Here is a 15,611-nt window from a genome sequence, read left to right as displayed (position 1 = left end):
TGCCTATCCAGCACAAGCCAGGGAGCGATGATGTTGGTGCTGTGCTGAAGGACATTCAAAGTGCAGGCAAATCCATTGTTTAGCTCTGAGATGAACCAAATGTTGAGCACTGATCCTTTGCTAAGTTGGGATACATGCTGGGTAATCGGCCTTCCTCAGTAACAAATACAAATCCTGGGGTCCTGTGAGTTGGATCTGCTTGAGTGGCAGTATAGCTGTAGGAAGGTCATGTTTAAAGGTGCTTTTTTCACTCATGGTCTAAGTTCGTGAAGGGTTGTTTCTGTGCAATCTCCATTGATATGGTACCCAACCCTGGTGAAAGATTTAACCTTTGGACTTCTCCCTGCTTTGCCAGGAGGTAGAACCTGGCAGCTTTCAGCAAATCCCAGGGCTCAGTGGTGACATGTTGAACAAAAAGGTGTGCCCAGAGATCTCACAGGTCACTCTCCCTGGCCTTGGTAGGAATCCTAGAGCTCTGACAACCACTCCAGATCCAAGCCAGCAGACACCTGTTTGTGTCTCTTTGTTGATGTGTCTGTGTCAGCTTTCATAGTGAGTCAAGACTGTTTCTAAGCGGAGGTGTTTCTAAATTAGAGGGATTGGGTGACATGGTGAAGCTGCAGCACAAGAAATTCAGATTGGACAGGAGGAAAAACTTCTTTCCCAGACATCTAGAGAAGGGACAGATCTCTTTTCTTTGAGATTTTCAAAGCTTGCCTAGAAAAAGCCACAGCTGAACTGATGTGTTCAAGCAGCAGGGTGGATGACATCTCCAGTTGCCTTCCTTCCAAAAGTTCTATAATTCTACAAAGTCAGAGCATTGGAATCTCTGCCTTCTTTTTCTCTTCAAAATAAGGGTAATCCTCAACCAGATTCTCAGGCTTCAATGAGTTAGAAAATAAACAAATAAACCCCCAAGCAAATAACCAAACAGATAAACAAATCCAACCCTAAGTAAACAAGCAAGTGACAACAAAACCCCCAAAGGCCAAATAAGTCTTACTTATTTAATTCCCCAGTTGGCAGTTAGCCTCATGATTTGTGTAGATTTAACACCTTGTTTTTTTTAATGATTTTGACCTTGGCTGGTAATCTGTAGTTCGAGTGGAGTGACATGTGAACATTTGCTAGCTCAGAATTACTATAAATTTGCAGCACTTGGAAAGGAGGGAAAATGGCTCAGGTAAAGGTGATGAGAGGAGCTCTAACTATGTGCAAAACCTGTGTTTGTTCCAAGATCTGTATAAACCTACTGGAATTAGAAATAGCTGTTCTGCTGTAAGCTTCACTTGCAACTTCCAAAAACAAAAGCAAAGTGTGTTTCATGAAGAATTAAAACAATCATCTCCCCTGAGCCACCAGGGGCAATAAAAGTGAAGGAAGTGAAACAGTTAAAAGAGTTGAAGAGCTTATCACGTGCTTTTGTTTGGGGCAATGTTCACTTTCATTTTGCTGAGACACTCCAGCTGATCTTTGTTGTGATGGCACTTGGCGCAGTGAGCCCACCTGGGACAAGGCAGAAGAACCAGATCCGTGGTGTGATGCGTGGTTACCTCTGATCCTGCCTAGCAAGTAAGCAAAGGGAAGGAGGAAAAAGACAGAAAGAAACATTAAACCCGTGGTATGCTGGCTCGGCACCTTTCACACTGTAAGCTTTGAACTGTGCACACAATTTGTGTGCCTTATCTACGCTTCACATTCGCAGCCAGCGAGTGCTGCCTTCGTGTCATTGTCCAGCCTGTCTTGCAACAAGCCATTCTGTGAGCACTATGAATGCAAGAACCAGCTCTAGAGGTGAGGAAGAAGCCTCAGGAAAGAGGAATGAGACCCTGGGAGAGAGAGACTGCTTGGGAGAGGCCAAAAGGCAACGAGTGATCCGTGTTGCCTACGTGATTGCAGCCCTAGACCTGACCCTTCTCTTCATGCAGTTCGGAGTCATGCCTGTGAGTATGGGTTCTCTTGCTTCATAGAACATTTCCTTCAATGCCAGGCTCTGTAGTTTTCCAGGAAAGGTATTCTTGAAACTGAAAGGAATACTTGGTATTCTTACCAAACAGGCAGGCTGTGTCTCTGTCCAGGGTACACCCAGGCCATAAAAGCTGCTCTATTACATGGGCTGCAGCAGCACCTACAGTCCTTTCCTGGCCTGAGGGCTCTGGGTGAAGCTGATGTAGTTTGTGTCTTCTTGCATGGAGTGTGAGCGACACATCCAGCAGCTATCAGGAAGCAGAGGTTTCAGATCAAAGGTGGGGTTTTCTAAGTGTATAATTAACCAGCTCAGTGGGATTCATTGCTTCTCATTTACTGGACTCTTCTGTCTGATTTTATAGAATCAGTGAGGACTTTTGGTTGGAAAAGACCCTTTAGGGCATTAAGTCCCATCAGAAACCTAACACTGCCAAGTCCACCACCAAACCATGTCCCTGAGTGCCACATCTACACATTTTTAAGATACCTTCAGCGATGGTGATTCCACTTCCCTCTGTTCACTCTCTTCCAGTGCTTGACAATCCTCTCAGTGCAAAAATTTTTCACAATACCCAACCTAAACCATCCCTGGCACAACTTGAGGTCATTTCCTCTTATCTTATTGCTAGTTACTTGTGGGAAGAGACTGACCCCACCTGGCTACCAATCCCTTTCAGGCAGTTGTAGAGAGAGATAAGGTCTCCCTGCAGCTCCAGGCTAAACAAATACATGACACAACAAAATCATGAATCAGAAATATCTGCCCATTGGCTCTTCAAGGTGTGCATCTGTGTTTCTTGCAAGCTCAGGCTGTGGGTGTACCATTCAGTAAAGGCAATATTTGCCCATGTTGTACTTGCACTGATTCTGACTTGATTTAACAACAGCTCCATGACTTTTCCATAATAATCTCCCAGAGGGTGACTGTTCCAGATGCAGGGTCTGGAGTCAGGAAGGCATTTAAAACTTCCCTTATCCCCCTTAGCAGTAGCTGAATATGTTCACCTGTGTTGAACTGCCAAGGTAAATGGTGATACAAACTTATCACCTGATGCAAAACTGATGGTTTTGATTACATCTCCTCATCTTTTGGGGTGTGGGACAGAGACATTTGTTTTTTATTAAGCTGTCAGTGTCTGACCAATGAAGATTTCCTCTACAGGGGTGGGGAACTGAAGGAAGTAGTTGTTTAGAGTGATGATCCTCTCCACACAGATATTAAGATGTTTATTCATAAATATAGAGTGCTTCTTTTCCACTTATTTGTTGATTTTGGTGTTTCTGATTTTTTTTAATTTATTTTTTATTTTTAGTACTTGGCAAGGAGCCTAGGTGTGGATTCGGTGGGGTTTGGCTATCTCCAGACCACCTTTGGTGTCCTCCAGCTCGTGGGAGGTTACATTTTTGGAAGGTGAGAATGATTCTCATGACCCTTTACATTGCTGAAAAAGGCCAGGCATTTTTACACTTTCATAAAAATAATTTAGTTCTGGTTTGTGGTCCTGTTGAAATGTTTGAGGATTTCATAATGAGCAAGGGAAAAATAAATGCTATTATTAGAAAAACTGCAGCATAGAAGCAGCCTTTATGTTAACTTAGCTACATTTTAATATCACAAATTTAAGTGTAACAATATCCTGGGAATGGGTTTAAACCACCGGAGTCCTCGGAGCCCAGGTCCTAACAGCTTAATCCTGCAAATGTTTTATAGCCATGTGTAACCTTAGAAATGCCTTGTGACTGGGAGACCAAAAAAAATAAGAAATGGAGGGTATTAATTGATGGTAAGTAGAGCTGCCAGTTACAATAATTGAAGGTTGTGTCATTTCACCAGCTGAATCTGCATCCATGTTGAATACAAATTTAGACTTGCATGGACCTTTAAGAACTTCTAAGAATCTTTTAAGAATATCTGTAAACTCAACTAGCAAAATAAAAAAAGAGTGGAAAAGACTTGGAGTTTCTGCCTCTTTACCCCAAGGAACAGGCTTTCCTCTTCCTAACAAAATGTAAATAGCCCTAAAATTTTTGAGTGGTGGGAGAATACATACCCAAAAACCAGGGGGGGAAAAAAGTAAAAATAAAAAGTCTTGAAAGATATGTGTAATTCTGTGACAGAAAACTAAAATGAGACTGAGAAAATCTAACTTCTCTTCTTGATCCTACTGCTGATCAAACAATTAATAAAGGGATAGGGAGTTGGTGTGTGCTTCACTTTACCTTCAGGGAATTTACATTTCTGGCTGATGTAGACTGGGAGCTCTACAGGATCCTCTGGAATGTGGAATGTGGCACTTTGGGGATCTGATCGCAGCCCTTGGACGTGTTTTCAAATAAGTAACAGCAACGTTTGACTCTACATTACTGCTTGGCAGAAAATGCCTTTCTAAGAATGGAGGTGGTACAAAGGACCCACTTTCAATGCTTTTCCTGTTAATACACAAACCTGGAGTATTTCTGTCCTGGATCTGGTGCCATCTGAAATCTGGGTCTCCTCCGTGGACGTCATTAACTAATATCCAGAATCACTACTGAAGGGAAGGAAAATGGCAGACCAGAATCTGTCTGGGACTGAAGGTGTCCTTTGCCAGATTGAAGCCAAAATTTGCAATGTAGTTTTGAGATAAAAAGGACTTTTCTAGATATGAGACTGCTTTGATGTCAGCACGGGGATCGATTAAATAGAAAATAGGAAGAATGGGGGTAAGAGCGAATGTGTTTCTTAGCTCAGTTTTTCATGTTCTTGCTTGATGCTCCTAAACAGACATGAAAAGATGAAGTACAATCTTTACTTTTAAGTAACAAAACAAAAAAATCCCCACACCAACAATGTAATGATTTGTGGTCTTTAGGTTACAAACAGCGAATGTAAACTGCCCTGGCTTACATGTAAACAGAAGTTTTGACCTGTACCTCTCCCTCAACACAAAACCTTTCAATTACTTAAGCTTAGCTCTGTTTATAGACCAACCCTGGCATTTTTTAGGGGGTTGTTCCTCTTAGTGTGAGCACAACTAATTGCTATGCAAGGTAGTGTACATCTGCTAAATGTAATATGCAGTAAAGTGAAGGAAGGAGGAATTGCAATGAGAAACTCTATCTAAGGCCTGCTTTATGGTCATCTTAGCCCCTGTTGCTCAGAACCCTTCCTGTGGTACTCTCAGGCATTGTCCAATTCAAGCTTTTTAAACTTTTTGGAGTTGAATTACAGCAAAGGGTTGGAACTGGGTCAAAACCTGATATGACTGGGGGTTTTGCCTGTTTGTGTTTTGGGACTTGAGAGGGTTGGGGTTGTTTGTTAATGTATTTAGTTGTGGTGCTCTTTTTTTTCCCTTAAATAGGAACAAAACTGATTTACTATTGAGAAGTCATTTCTTTGTGGTGGTGGTGGTGTTGTTTTTTAACCTAAACAGAAAACTGACAACCTTGTGCTATTTCTGTACCAGGTTTGCAGATCAGTTTGGTGCCCGAGCAGCCTTAATTCTCTCCTGTGTATCTGGAAGCCTCTTCTTCCTGCTTATGACCCTCTCCACCAGCATCCCCATCCTCTTCCTCTCCAGGCTGCCAGCAGTGTTCATGCATGGGTTACCAGGTAAGGTCAGTCAGGGATGAGTAGTTTTCCAAATTGCTTTTGCTGCCTGATTCCCCCTCTTTTTGCTTGTTTTAATAGAAGTCAACTGGTTCAACAGCATGAAGGAAGGCAGGAGGAGCATGTAATGGTCCTCAGGGATGAAATGGTGGGAACATGAAGCAGCAGGTGTACTAGCTATGGAAAGCAGTGCTTATTAGTCTGAGTTCCAGGCCCATCTCCCTGTATAATCTTGGGGGAATTGTTTGGTGTTGGTCATCCAGACATGGGTGCAAGTCACTTGCTGGCAGCAGTGTTATCCCAGACTTTTCAGCTGCCTTCTTGCAACCAGGATATTTTTCATGAAAGCTCTTCCCTTTCTCCTGGTAAAATGAGCATCCTGGTAAAAATTAAATATTATTACAAAAATACCTTTCATTACCCCCCAAGCTGTTCTGTTTTGGCCGATGTTACCTATATTTCTCATGTAAAAGACATAAACTCCAGCTCCTAGAAGTCCAGGTAACTCATGCAAGAGGAATCAAGTTGGCAACGCTTCCTGTCACTTGTGAAGTGGTTTGAGTGGTTTGAATGGTTCTGTTTCTCACGACTGGTGGGCTGTTGTGTTCAAAACTGATGTTCTATGAGGCTCCCAGAGGAGAGTGACAGTGCTTATTTGGAGGCCCTCTTCCATGCAAAGTTATGAAAATTAAAAGCTGTGGAAGTTGCCTCTAACCAGAAACCAGATGAGAAAAGATATAACTAGAAAAAAAAAAAACCACTAATAAACAACAACAACAACAAACCTCCAAAAAAAACCCCAAAAGACACACCAAAAAACACACCAAAAAATCCAAAGAAACAAATAAAAAACGAAAACAACAAAAAACCCCAAACAAAAAACAAAACAAAAAAAAATCAAACCAAACCAAAACCCTAAAAAAACAAAACAAAAAACAAAACAACAACAAAAACAAAACAACAAAACAAACAAACAAAAACAAACAAACAAACCAAAAAAAACCCAAAAAGCTCTTACTGGCTAGCAATAAAACCATGGGAACTGCTGGCACATCTGCTCAAACCCTGTGGCAAGGTCTTTTAAGGGATATTTTTCCCCCCTGCAGGTGCTCAGAAGGTTATTACAGATATGACTTCTCCTTCCCAACGTGCTGGTGCTTTGGGGAAGCTGGGCTTTTGCTTTGGAGTGGGCATCATTTTTGGCTCTGTCCTGGGAGGTGTTCTGTCCACCAAATTCGGGTAAGTGACCTACTTGTTGGTGTTGATTTTATTGCAATCGTTGAGGGAGCTGCTGAGGGATATTTTGCTGCCCTACAGCTTTTGATGCTATCTTACTCCTGGTGGCAGCAGAGGACCGTACCAGAAGTCAAAATTTTGCTTTCCATGCTGTTGCAGAGAATACGCCCACTGTTTTCAATGAGATCTTATTGCAAATCTCACCTTATGCCTACTAAAATACATTTAAAAACAAGCTGGATTGAGAAATGGAATCTGTCTTTCTCCTGATTGTCTTGTTTTTGGAGCTGAGTGTGTTGAAAAGCAGCTTTTAACAAATGATGTTGTACAACTGAGGAATGGAAATCAGGAGCACTGTGAAACTGGTGGGGAAAATGGTGTCTTTGGGGGATGCTCAGTGTAGGGCAAGACTATGCGAAAGGGAAAGGCAAGCTTGGGACAGTGAGGGAAGACAGTGAGGAGGTCTCACCCTGTCACAGCAAGGTGAAGCACACACCTGACAATTCCATGTTGACTTTCCACAGCCTGGCACATCTGGCAGCAGGCTGCCACCTTCTCTTACATTCTGCAGTAGGAAAGAAATACTCTAAGGTATGGTGTGTCAGAGAATTTTTGCAGGCAGTGAAGTGCACGTGGCTGTATTCTTGGAGGATTCCCCAGCATTGCTCTGGTGGGGGGAAAAAAACTGCTTGGGAACTTTCAGGCTTTTTTTTTGTTCTTTTTCTCTTTACTATGGATACTTGCTTCTGCAGACTCAGGTTAAAATAACTCTGTAGTGTAGGATAGAGGGCAAAAATCACTCTCATCCTTGTCTTAGTGCCATTAGGTTTGTGGACTGTGTATGGTCATACATCTCCTGGGTGTTTTGCCTGGGGCACAGTGGATTATGATGTGGGGTGTCATGTGTTGCTCTCTGAACCTCGTTGTACATCCACATGCATTCAGGTGCTGCAGTGATGCAATTTTGTGTGTGAAATCTTTTCATAGATTGAGTGGAACACAACCTCATAACCTTAGGGACCAGCTTTAAGACCTGTTGGCTGCTGTACCTTGGCAGTGTTGGCCAAGTGACACAAAACTGACCAGGATTCATTTGATAGTTATTACATGGTTTTATCACATAAAATTTGAGACATACATAATAGTAACTCATCAGTATTTAAAAGTGTTTATAGATATTGCTGGCCGGGTGCCGGTTTTATTTTTAATCAAATACAGTGATTGTAGATCTTTATGTGTTAACTGAAAGTAAAGGTTACCTCAGTTCTCAGCTTTGGTTATATGCCCATATGTAAACATCAACACAGAAGCAGCATTGTTATCTAGCAAAAAATTTACGGGGTTTCACTTTCCAGCATGTGCATCAGTCACAGGTGCATAGAAAAGCAGCAGTGGGAGGGAATCTCCTGTTCCATTTAATTACTCAGCGACATTGACTCGAAGCCTTTGGATATTAGGGCTTGGCTTCCAGGCTCCTCTCTCACTGTGAATTCTTCTGGACCTTAAACCTTGTTGTCTGCAGCGCAGAGAAAAGTGAACCTTGTCCGTAATTACGGGAAAGTCAAGCAGCTGCAAGGTGGAAAACGACCCAGCTCTCGCCTTCCCCGGGCAGGGGCTGTTCCCTCGCCTTCCCCGAGCAGGGGCTGTTCCCTCGCCTTCCCCGGGCAGGGGCTGTTCCCTCGCCTTCCCCGGGCAGGGGCTGTTCCCTCGCCTTTCCCAGGCAGGGGATGTTCTCTCTCCTTCCCCGGGCAGGGGCTGTTCCCTCGCCTTCCCCGGGCAGGGGCTGTTCCCTCGCCTTCCCCGGGCAGGGGCTGTTCCCTCGCCTTCCCCGGGCAGGGGCTGTTCCCTCGCCTTTCCCGGGCAGGGGCTGTTCTCTCGCCTTCCCCGGGCAGGGGCTGTTCCCTCGCCTTCCCCGGGCAGGGGCTGTTCCCTCGCCTTCCCCGGGCAGGGGCTGTTCCCTCGCCTTCCCCGGGCAGGGGCTGTTCCCTCGCCTTCCCCGGGCAGGGGCTGTTCTCTCTCCTTCCCCGGGCAGGGGCTGTTCCCTCGCCTTTCCCAGGCAGGGTCTGTTCCCTCGCCTTCCCCGGGCAGGGGCTGTTCCCTCGCCTTCCCCGGGCAGGGGCTGTTCCCTCGCCTTCCCCGGGCAGGGGCTGTTCTCTCTCCTTCCCCGGGCAGGGGCTGTTCCCTCGCCTTTCCCAGGCAGGGTCTGTTCCCCTCGCCTTTCCCAGGCAGGGGCTGTTCTCTCTCCTTCCCCGGGCAGGGGCTGTTCCCTCGCCTTCCCCGGGCAGGGGCTGTTCTCTCTCCTTCCCCGGGCAGGGGCTGTTCCCTCGCCTTCCCCGGGCAGGGGCTGTTCCCTCGCCTTCCCCGGGCAGGGGCTGTTCCCTCGCCTTCCCCGGGCAGGGGCTGTTCCCTCGCCTTTCCCGGGCAGGGGCTGTTCCCTCGCCTTCCCCGGGCAGGGATTGTTCCCTCGCCTTCCCCGGGCAGGGGCTGTTCTCTCTCCTTTCCGGGCAGGGGCTGTTCCCTCGCCTTTCCCAGGCAGGGGATGTTCTCTCTCCTTCCCCGGGCAGGGGCTGTTCCCTCGCCTCCTGCGGAGGGCAGCTGCAGCCCGCTGCTCCTGCCGGGCAGCCCCAGGGCAGGGCTGGGCAGAGCAGCCTGCCTGCCCTTCTCCAGCATCTGTGCATCCCTCTGGAAGGACGATAGGAGTTTCTTATCAAGGGACGAGCTCTACCTTGCTGGCAGCGCCCTCCTGAGCACCCCGGTGTGAGCGGAGGGTTTGATACGATTTGATGAGCAGCAGCTTCAGGCTGAGAAAGCCGCTCTGGGTGTTCGGCAGCGGCGTTTGCTGCAGCCAAACCCCACGGTGCTTATTTCCTCTGGCAGATTTCAGCGCAAAGATCAGAGGAACAATGCACCGGGCTTTGGTGTTTTGGCTGATACCGGTGGAGAGCAGGAAATCCAGCTGACAGCAGCTCTGTGCCATGGAGAGCATCCATCGCCATCCCCTGCGGCTGTGTCTGCCGCGCCGACCTGCAGGGAGAGGAGCGGGAATTGCATTACGGACATGCCCCAGGCTCCCCGGTCCTGTTGCTGTATCCCACAGCCTGGTGCTAATCCTCCCTCCCTGTTTCCCAGATTTGTACAGGAAGGCTCCAGCTGTACTTGGAGCTGCTTTTTTTTTTTTTTTTTTTTTTTTTTTTTCCCCCGGAAGAATGACCCAATCACCTTCCATTGAAAAGAAGCGTTTCTGCTGTGTCATGGAAGAGCAGAAAACTGGAGATTTCTGTCCAGTCTGTGTTCTTTGCTTTCCCTTACCACAAAGCTGGCCAGCACACCCCATGTGTTGTTGACAGCATTATTCATATGTTAGCAGTGCTTTGTATACGGGGAGTAGAAATCAGTCTCAGTTCCTCAGCTGATGTCATTTTGGTACTATTCTTCTGTATGGTATTTACTATGGATGTATTTGACCTAAAGAGCTGGTCTGTAATTGTTTTCATTGTTAGAATAATATTTGGCAACCCTTATTGATTAAGGAAGCCCTGGGGAAGTTGAATGTCTTGTTCTGATTTGCATAGGATTTTTTGGATGTTAGATCCTGACCTCCGCTGTTAAGCTTTAACTGCCAGCTCCAGCCCTTCCTCTTCTCTTCTAAGTACTACATTTTCCTCCCATGTTTTCCAAAACTTTGCTGGTCAGGCAAATTTCACTACCTGAGGATGAAGCATAAGTCAATTTATTAACACAAGCAATCATAATCTTAACCATATGAAGAGTGTTTCCATTTTTATATGGTTTTTTTTTTTTTTTTTCCTTAACTGGTGTTTTCTGTCAGTTGGGTCAGGATAGTGGATGAAAAATACCTAGCTTGAAAATAATTCCTGTAGTTCATCTGAGGGCTACACAGGTTCTTAGAGACTGCAAGCTCCCTAACAGTTCATCCACAAAAGGTGACTAAGGAAAGGAGCTCTGTTTGCACTCTGCAGAGGTTCTCCCTCCCTGTACACTTTCTGCAAAGCTGTTGTGGGACCACTTGCTGCAGGTGAATGCAGCCCTAAGGAGAGGTGGTTTGGTATTTGCAACAGATTTCTGTGGCAGCCCTGTGGGTGAAAGGTGAAAGCAGGCAGCTGGATTAGTTTTCATAAGTGGAAAGATGAGTCTAGGTAGTTAATTGCAGAGATTTCATCCTTTCTTCTGGGACTATGATTAATTACATTTGGCTGTTTTATTCCTTCCTTCTAACAAGGCCGTAGAGAGTCTCTGCTGCATCACCCAAGAATTGTTTGCTTTCTATGAACATGGAGATGTTTCTTCATTTTAGTGAGTTGGCTGTAGGCTTAAGTCTTTTGGTGCAATTATTCTTTTGATTACAGCAGGCTTTGGGGGTAGCTTGTTTGGTTTGGTTTTTTTTCCCCTGGCTTTGCTGTTATCCTTCTTCCTCCTAGGGAAAAGAAGGAGCTTGTTTGCCTGGAGTAGAGAATTGCATTTTTTTAAAACCCCATTTGAACAAAGTCCTCTGGCAGGGAATTTCTCATGGCTTCGTGGCAGAGTGGAAAAACTGTGGGTGTTGAAAGGACTGAAGGTTGGGAGCTGGGAAGGCGGGTGGGAGCATGGCAAAGGGTGAAAGGGTTGTGCTCCATTTCAGGACAAAGCAGGGCATTCTGCTCCTGGGAGCTGCTCCTGCTCCCTTCCAGCACAAACTATGATGTTTCTCCGCTGGGGATGATGCTGATCAGCCAAGCATCAAGGACTGGTGACGCTTGTACAGGCATTGCTTTGTCCTTTGTGTCAAGGCACTTGGGAGAAAGGGAGGTGGAGTCTGCTTGCCAGCAAGCAAGTCATCCGTGATCTGCGACATGGTCTGTCACTGCTGGTTGAGCTCTGTGGTGCCCTGGGAGGAATGGGGACAGAAGAGGAAATGGGCTGTTTGTCAAGGAGCTGATGGCTTGGGGAAGGTGCGGACACCCTCAGCTGTGGCCTTCTCTAAAAAAATAAAACAGAATCTAAGGGATTTTACTTATCATTTATTCTGCATGGTGGCGATCTTAATTTGGAAGCCACAGCCCCAAAATTTACCTATAAATTCTGTGATAGGTACCTATAAATTCATGGATATTATCCTTCAACAACTTCTTGGTTCAGAAGTCAGGTCTAGGGCACTTCTGTCCTCTATTCCCAGCACCAGAATTTTCTAGTTTTGATTACTTGTTTAATCTATTCTTGAGCCTAAAAAATGCCTCAGTGCACTTTGGGTGGAGTTCATCTAATCTTAGGCATCTACAGGGGAGACAACTACACCTGAATTTTCTGTTCAGACTCTGTGGTTGACAGAGAGGCATAGGTGGTTCTACAGCATCCTTCACCTCCTCATGAAGCAGTCCTGAAACATCTCAGGGAACAGTCTGCTTCCCAAGCTTTTTGTGCTTGACCCCCAAGTCCCAGAACACATTTCTGGCCATCAGCACACTGTACCTGTGATTAGGGTCCTGGACTTTGATGCTGGATTGTGAACTTACCAGAAGTCACCAGGATGCAGGTCCTGAGTAGTTTTCTGTCTGTGCTGCATTCATACAACAGATAGCTCTGCACTAAGCTCTTCCCCAGCTCTTCCTTCCTGCAAACTTCTAACCTGCCTCCCACATACAGGCCACCAGTTTTTAGGTGTGAGTCCCCTGGCTTTATGCCGTGTACCCAGTGGAAGATGGCACCATCACTGCAAAGGTGCCCTTGTTCTCCCTGAGCCCACCTTCAGCGAGCCTGGCTCTTCCCTACAGCCCCTGGTCTGAGCTCCAGTGGAGCCAGGTGTGATGCTGGGGCCAAGAGCTCCTCCTTGGTCCTTCACCCATAGGTGGGGCCCTTTCCCAAGGGAGGAAGAGTCGGGTTTAGCACAGGAGTCGGCAGCTCTGGGCGGGAGAGCCCGTGCCTTGTGGCTGCCCTCAAGGGTCTGGGGTATGGCTTTGGAGGGCTGGGCTTGGCTTGAGCTAATGGGAGGCCTTGTGGCAGCCCCTTCCTCAGCCTTACCGAGTGTGCTCTCCATTTTCCTTCAAAACCCATATTCCCACTTAGCCTTCTGCGGGGATTTTGGTGGGAGGGCTGTGAGTGCGGCTGTGCCAGCTCACAGGAGATGGCCACCTGCCCCTTTTCCCCACAGCATCCTCCTGCTTCCTGGGCATCTTTACCTTTAGGGTTTAGCTCTTCATTTTCCCAAAGTAACCACGGCGAAAATGCATTTTAGGGGAAAAAAAAAAAAAGTATCCAGAGTTTCCTCCTGTGACTGGCTTGTGCTGCTTTCAGAGAGCTGAGGGCTGCTGGAAATTGCCTTGCACCAGAGCCATGGGAAGAGGGACTCCTGGCAGGATTTGCCTGGTGTCCCTCCATGGGCTGACAGCAGTTATGCAAACAAACAGGCAGACAGAAAATAAAAGGCACGGGGGGAAGGATATCTCCAGGGGAGCTAAGGAAATTTCCCTGCTGCCTTTTCCAGCTTTCATCATGCCTGTGCACTGGGGGAGGCTGCCCTGCCTCGCCACCCCATGCCTGGAGTCAGAAAGTGAGGGGGCGGCAGGCGAGCGAAACCCTGGTTTGTGTTCGTGGTCGCCAGATTGCAATCAAAAGCGTGTGTGTTTGTGGAGTCAGCTCTGCTAAACAATTATGGATGTTGGAACACTGCTCCCCTCTCCTGATGCTTTGAAAGCCCTGGGTTCCTGTGCAGCGTGGGGCCCCGCCTGGTTCGTCGTTAACTGTGCAGAGGTGGTGGCTGATTTTTCCTGTTAAGCTTGGCTTAACAGCCCCAAGAAATAAGTAAAAAAAAAAAAAAAAAAAAAAAAAAAAAAAAAAAAAAAAAAAAAAAAAAAAAAAAAAAAAAAGTGGGGGCAAAAACCCCACAATGGAACCAAAACTGGAATTTTATAAAAAGGCACAAGGTATTTTGGGTCTGGCCTTGCTAGTAGAGGACGAGTTGGAGGACTGGACATGACCCTCACAGCCCAGGTTGCACAATGAGGCAGTGTCTGCTCATGACTCATTAGAGATTCATCTGCTCTTCCCACTCCTGGAATATTTCACGACTGGGCAGCAAATCCAGCAGTATCACTGGGGATTGAAATCCAGGAAAATACTGTTTTCTTTGTTAACAGAAAATAGAAAGTACAGAATAGCCTGTGGTTAAGTCTCTGAATTGGGATTTGGGACTTGGCTCTGCTGTGATTTTCCCGTGATACGAGTAAGTTATCCCATCCCTCTGCACTGCAGTTTCTCATGCATAATAACAGGGCAAGGAGATAGTGTTTCCTTCTCTCATCCAATACATTTACAATATTGCTATTTAGATCAGACAGCCTTTGGGATTCAGACTTTCTCTATCATGAGGTATGCTCATGCAAATATCTACTACCTTGAGGGAACACATCCTGCTTTTCCTGGATGTATTCTCTTTTTCATCCCCTGGTGCCCTGGGCAGGCAGAGTCTTTGTAAGCCCAATTACCATCCCGTTCCCTTTTTCTTCCTTTTTATTTCCTTTCTTTTTTTCTTAGTTGTTTGCAGCAAGTCAGTGCCAGGTTGGGTTTTTTTGGTCATGGAATAGTCCCAGAGGCTGTGGGCTAAAGTGCAGGGCTGAGCCCAGCAAGACCTAGCAGAGAGACCTCCAGGGCAACCTGAGGTGGCCCTACCTTCCTCCCTTTGTGTTTGTACATATTCAAATGGGCAGCGCTCTCTTTTACTTCTCCTAATCCTTTTGATTCAAAGGGTCATGCTTATGTTTCGTTCTGATCTGCTTCAGTGAACAAGCCCAGCTTTGTGGCGAGGCCGGGGCAGGAAGGATGTGGTGCTTGTGTGGGAAGGACTATCAGACAAGGGAGGAAGGGAAGGTCAGGATGAACGGAAATGTGCGGATGTGGCATGTGAAGGGTGGACCAGGAGGAGTTCAGACTCCTGGAGTTAGGGAGATGAGGAGTGAAGCTCTGCAGGAGACAGACTTAGTGATTTTTAGATGTATTGTGTCGCCTGGGGCAGTAAGATTAGGGCACCAAGGGGCTCGAGCTGCAAGGAAGGAGTGTTCCCAAATTAGACCTTCATTTGCCACAGGGGAAGAAGGGACAGCCCATCCACTGCTGCTGCTTTCCTGGTTTCCTCCTGCCTGAAATGTGACCGCTGTAAAGGACGGGTGGAAAAGTAGCCCTTTTGTAAGACTTCGGTCTTGGCTTTTAAGCCATTCCCAGTGCTTTCCTTGGCCACTGCTGCTGGATTGGTGGAACGAGCAGGAGGCTGCTGCATGGCTGGAGAGATGCAACACTCCCTTATCACGAGCTGCCAGTTCACTTGTGGGTCAGGCTGAAGTCCAGACTGCTTAAATGGGGTGTTTAGAATGAAATGCAATGAGTGTGGCCTTTTCATAAACTACAGCAGCCTCCACAGCCCAGCCCAGGGTTTTTGTTTCCTCACAGTCTCTTTATGAAACCCTGCTCACAGCCACACCACTAGAGCCAAAGGTATGTGAAGCATTTGAGCAGTGGACACGGGCAAAAGAGCTTCTGAATGGCCATCGCCAGGCTACCCCTGACACTTGTTGGGCCTTGTCTCTTCCACCTGACAGACCGTGGCATAGTGCAGCCAAGCAAGAAGGTGTTTCCAGCATCAGAAACTCCTTGGTGCTCCTCAGAGTCTTATCAGTGAGAAGCTGCAGTGCATGGAGCCACTGCATCGAGCTCTGCCTGGGGATGGATGAAGACATGACCAAGGATTAATGGCCCAGGACCAAAGGGAGGACAGGACAAGTGACATTATAGTCTGGGTCTGCTATAGGCCATCCAACCAGCATGACTGTCC

The 15,611-nt window shown here is 46.7% G+C and overlaps 1 protein-coding gene across 1 annotated transcript in view; it reads left to right on the top strand.

The window, feature by feature from the left end:
* Positions 1 to 1,188: 1,188 nt before the first annotated feature.
* The window catches only part of SLC22A18 (solute carrier family 22 member 18), a 61,259-nt gene continuing 46,836 nt past the window's right edge, over positions 1,189 to 15,611 (top strand). The window contains exons 1-4 of the mRNA XM_066320879.1: positions 1,189 to 1,943; positions 3,282 to 3,379; positions 5,415 to 5,560; positions 6,664 to 6,796. Coding sequence (XP_066176976.1) covers positions 1,770 to 1,943; positions 3,282 to 3,379; positions 5,415 to 5,560; positions 6,664 to 6,796 — 551 coding nt within the window. The 5' untranslated portion in view covers positions 1,189 to 1,769. The remainder of the gene's footprint in view (positions 1,944 to 3,281; positions 3,380 to 5,414; positions 5,561 to 6,663; positions 6,797 to 15,611) is intronic.

This window comes from Sylvia atricapilla, chromosome 6 (genome assembly GCF_009819655.1).
Source record: "Sylvia atricapilla isolate bSylAtr1 chromosome 6, bSylAtr1.pri, whole genome shotgun sequence".
NCBI lineage: Eukaryota > Metazoa > Chordata > Aves > Passeriformes > Sylviidae > Sylvia > Sylvia atricapilla.
This window is presented reverse-complemented; position numbering and strand designations above follow the sequence as displayed.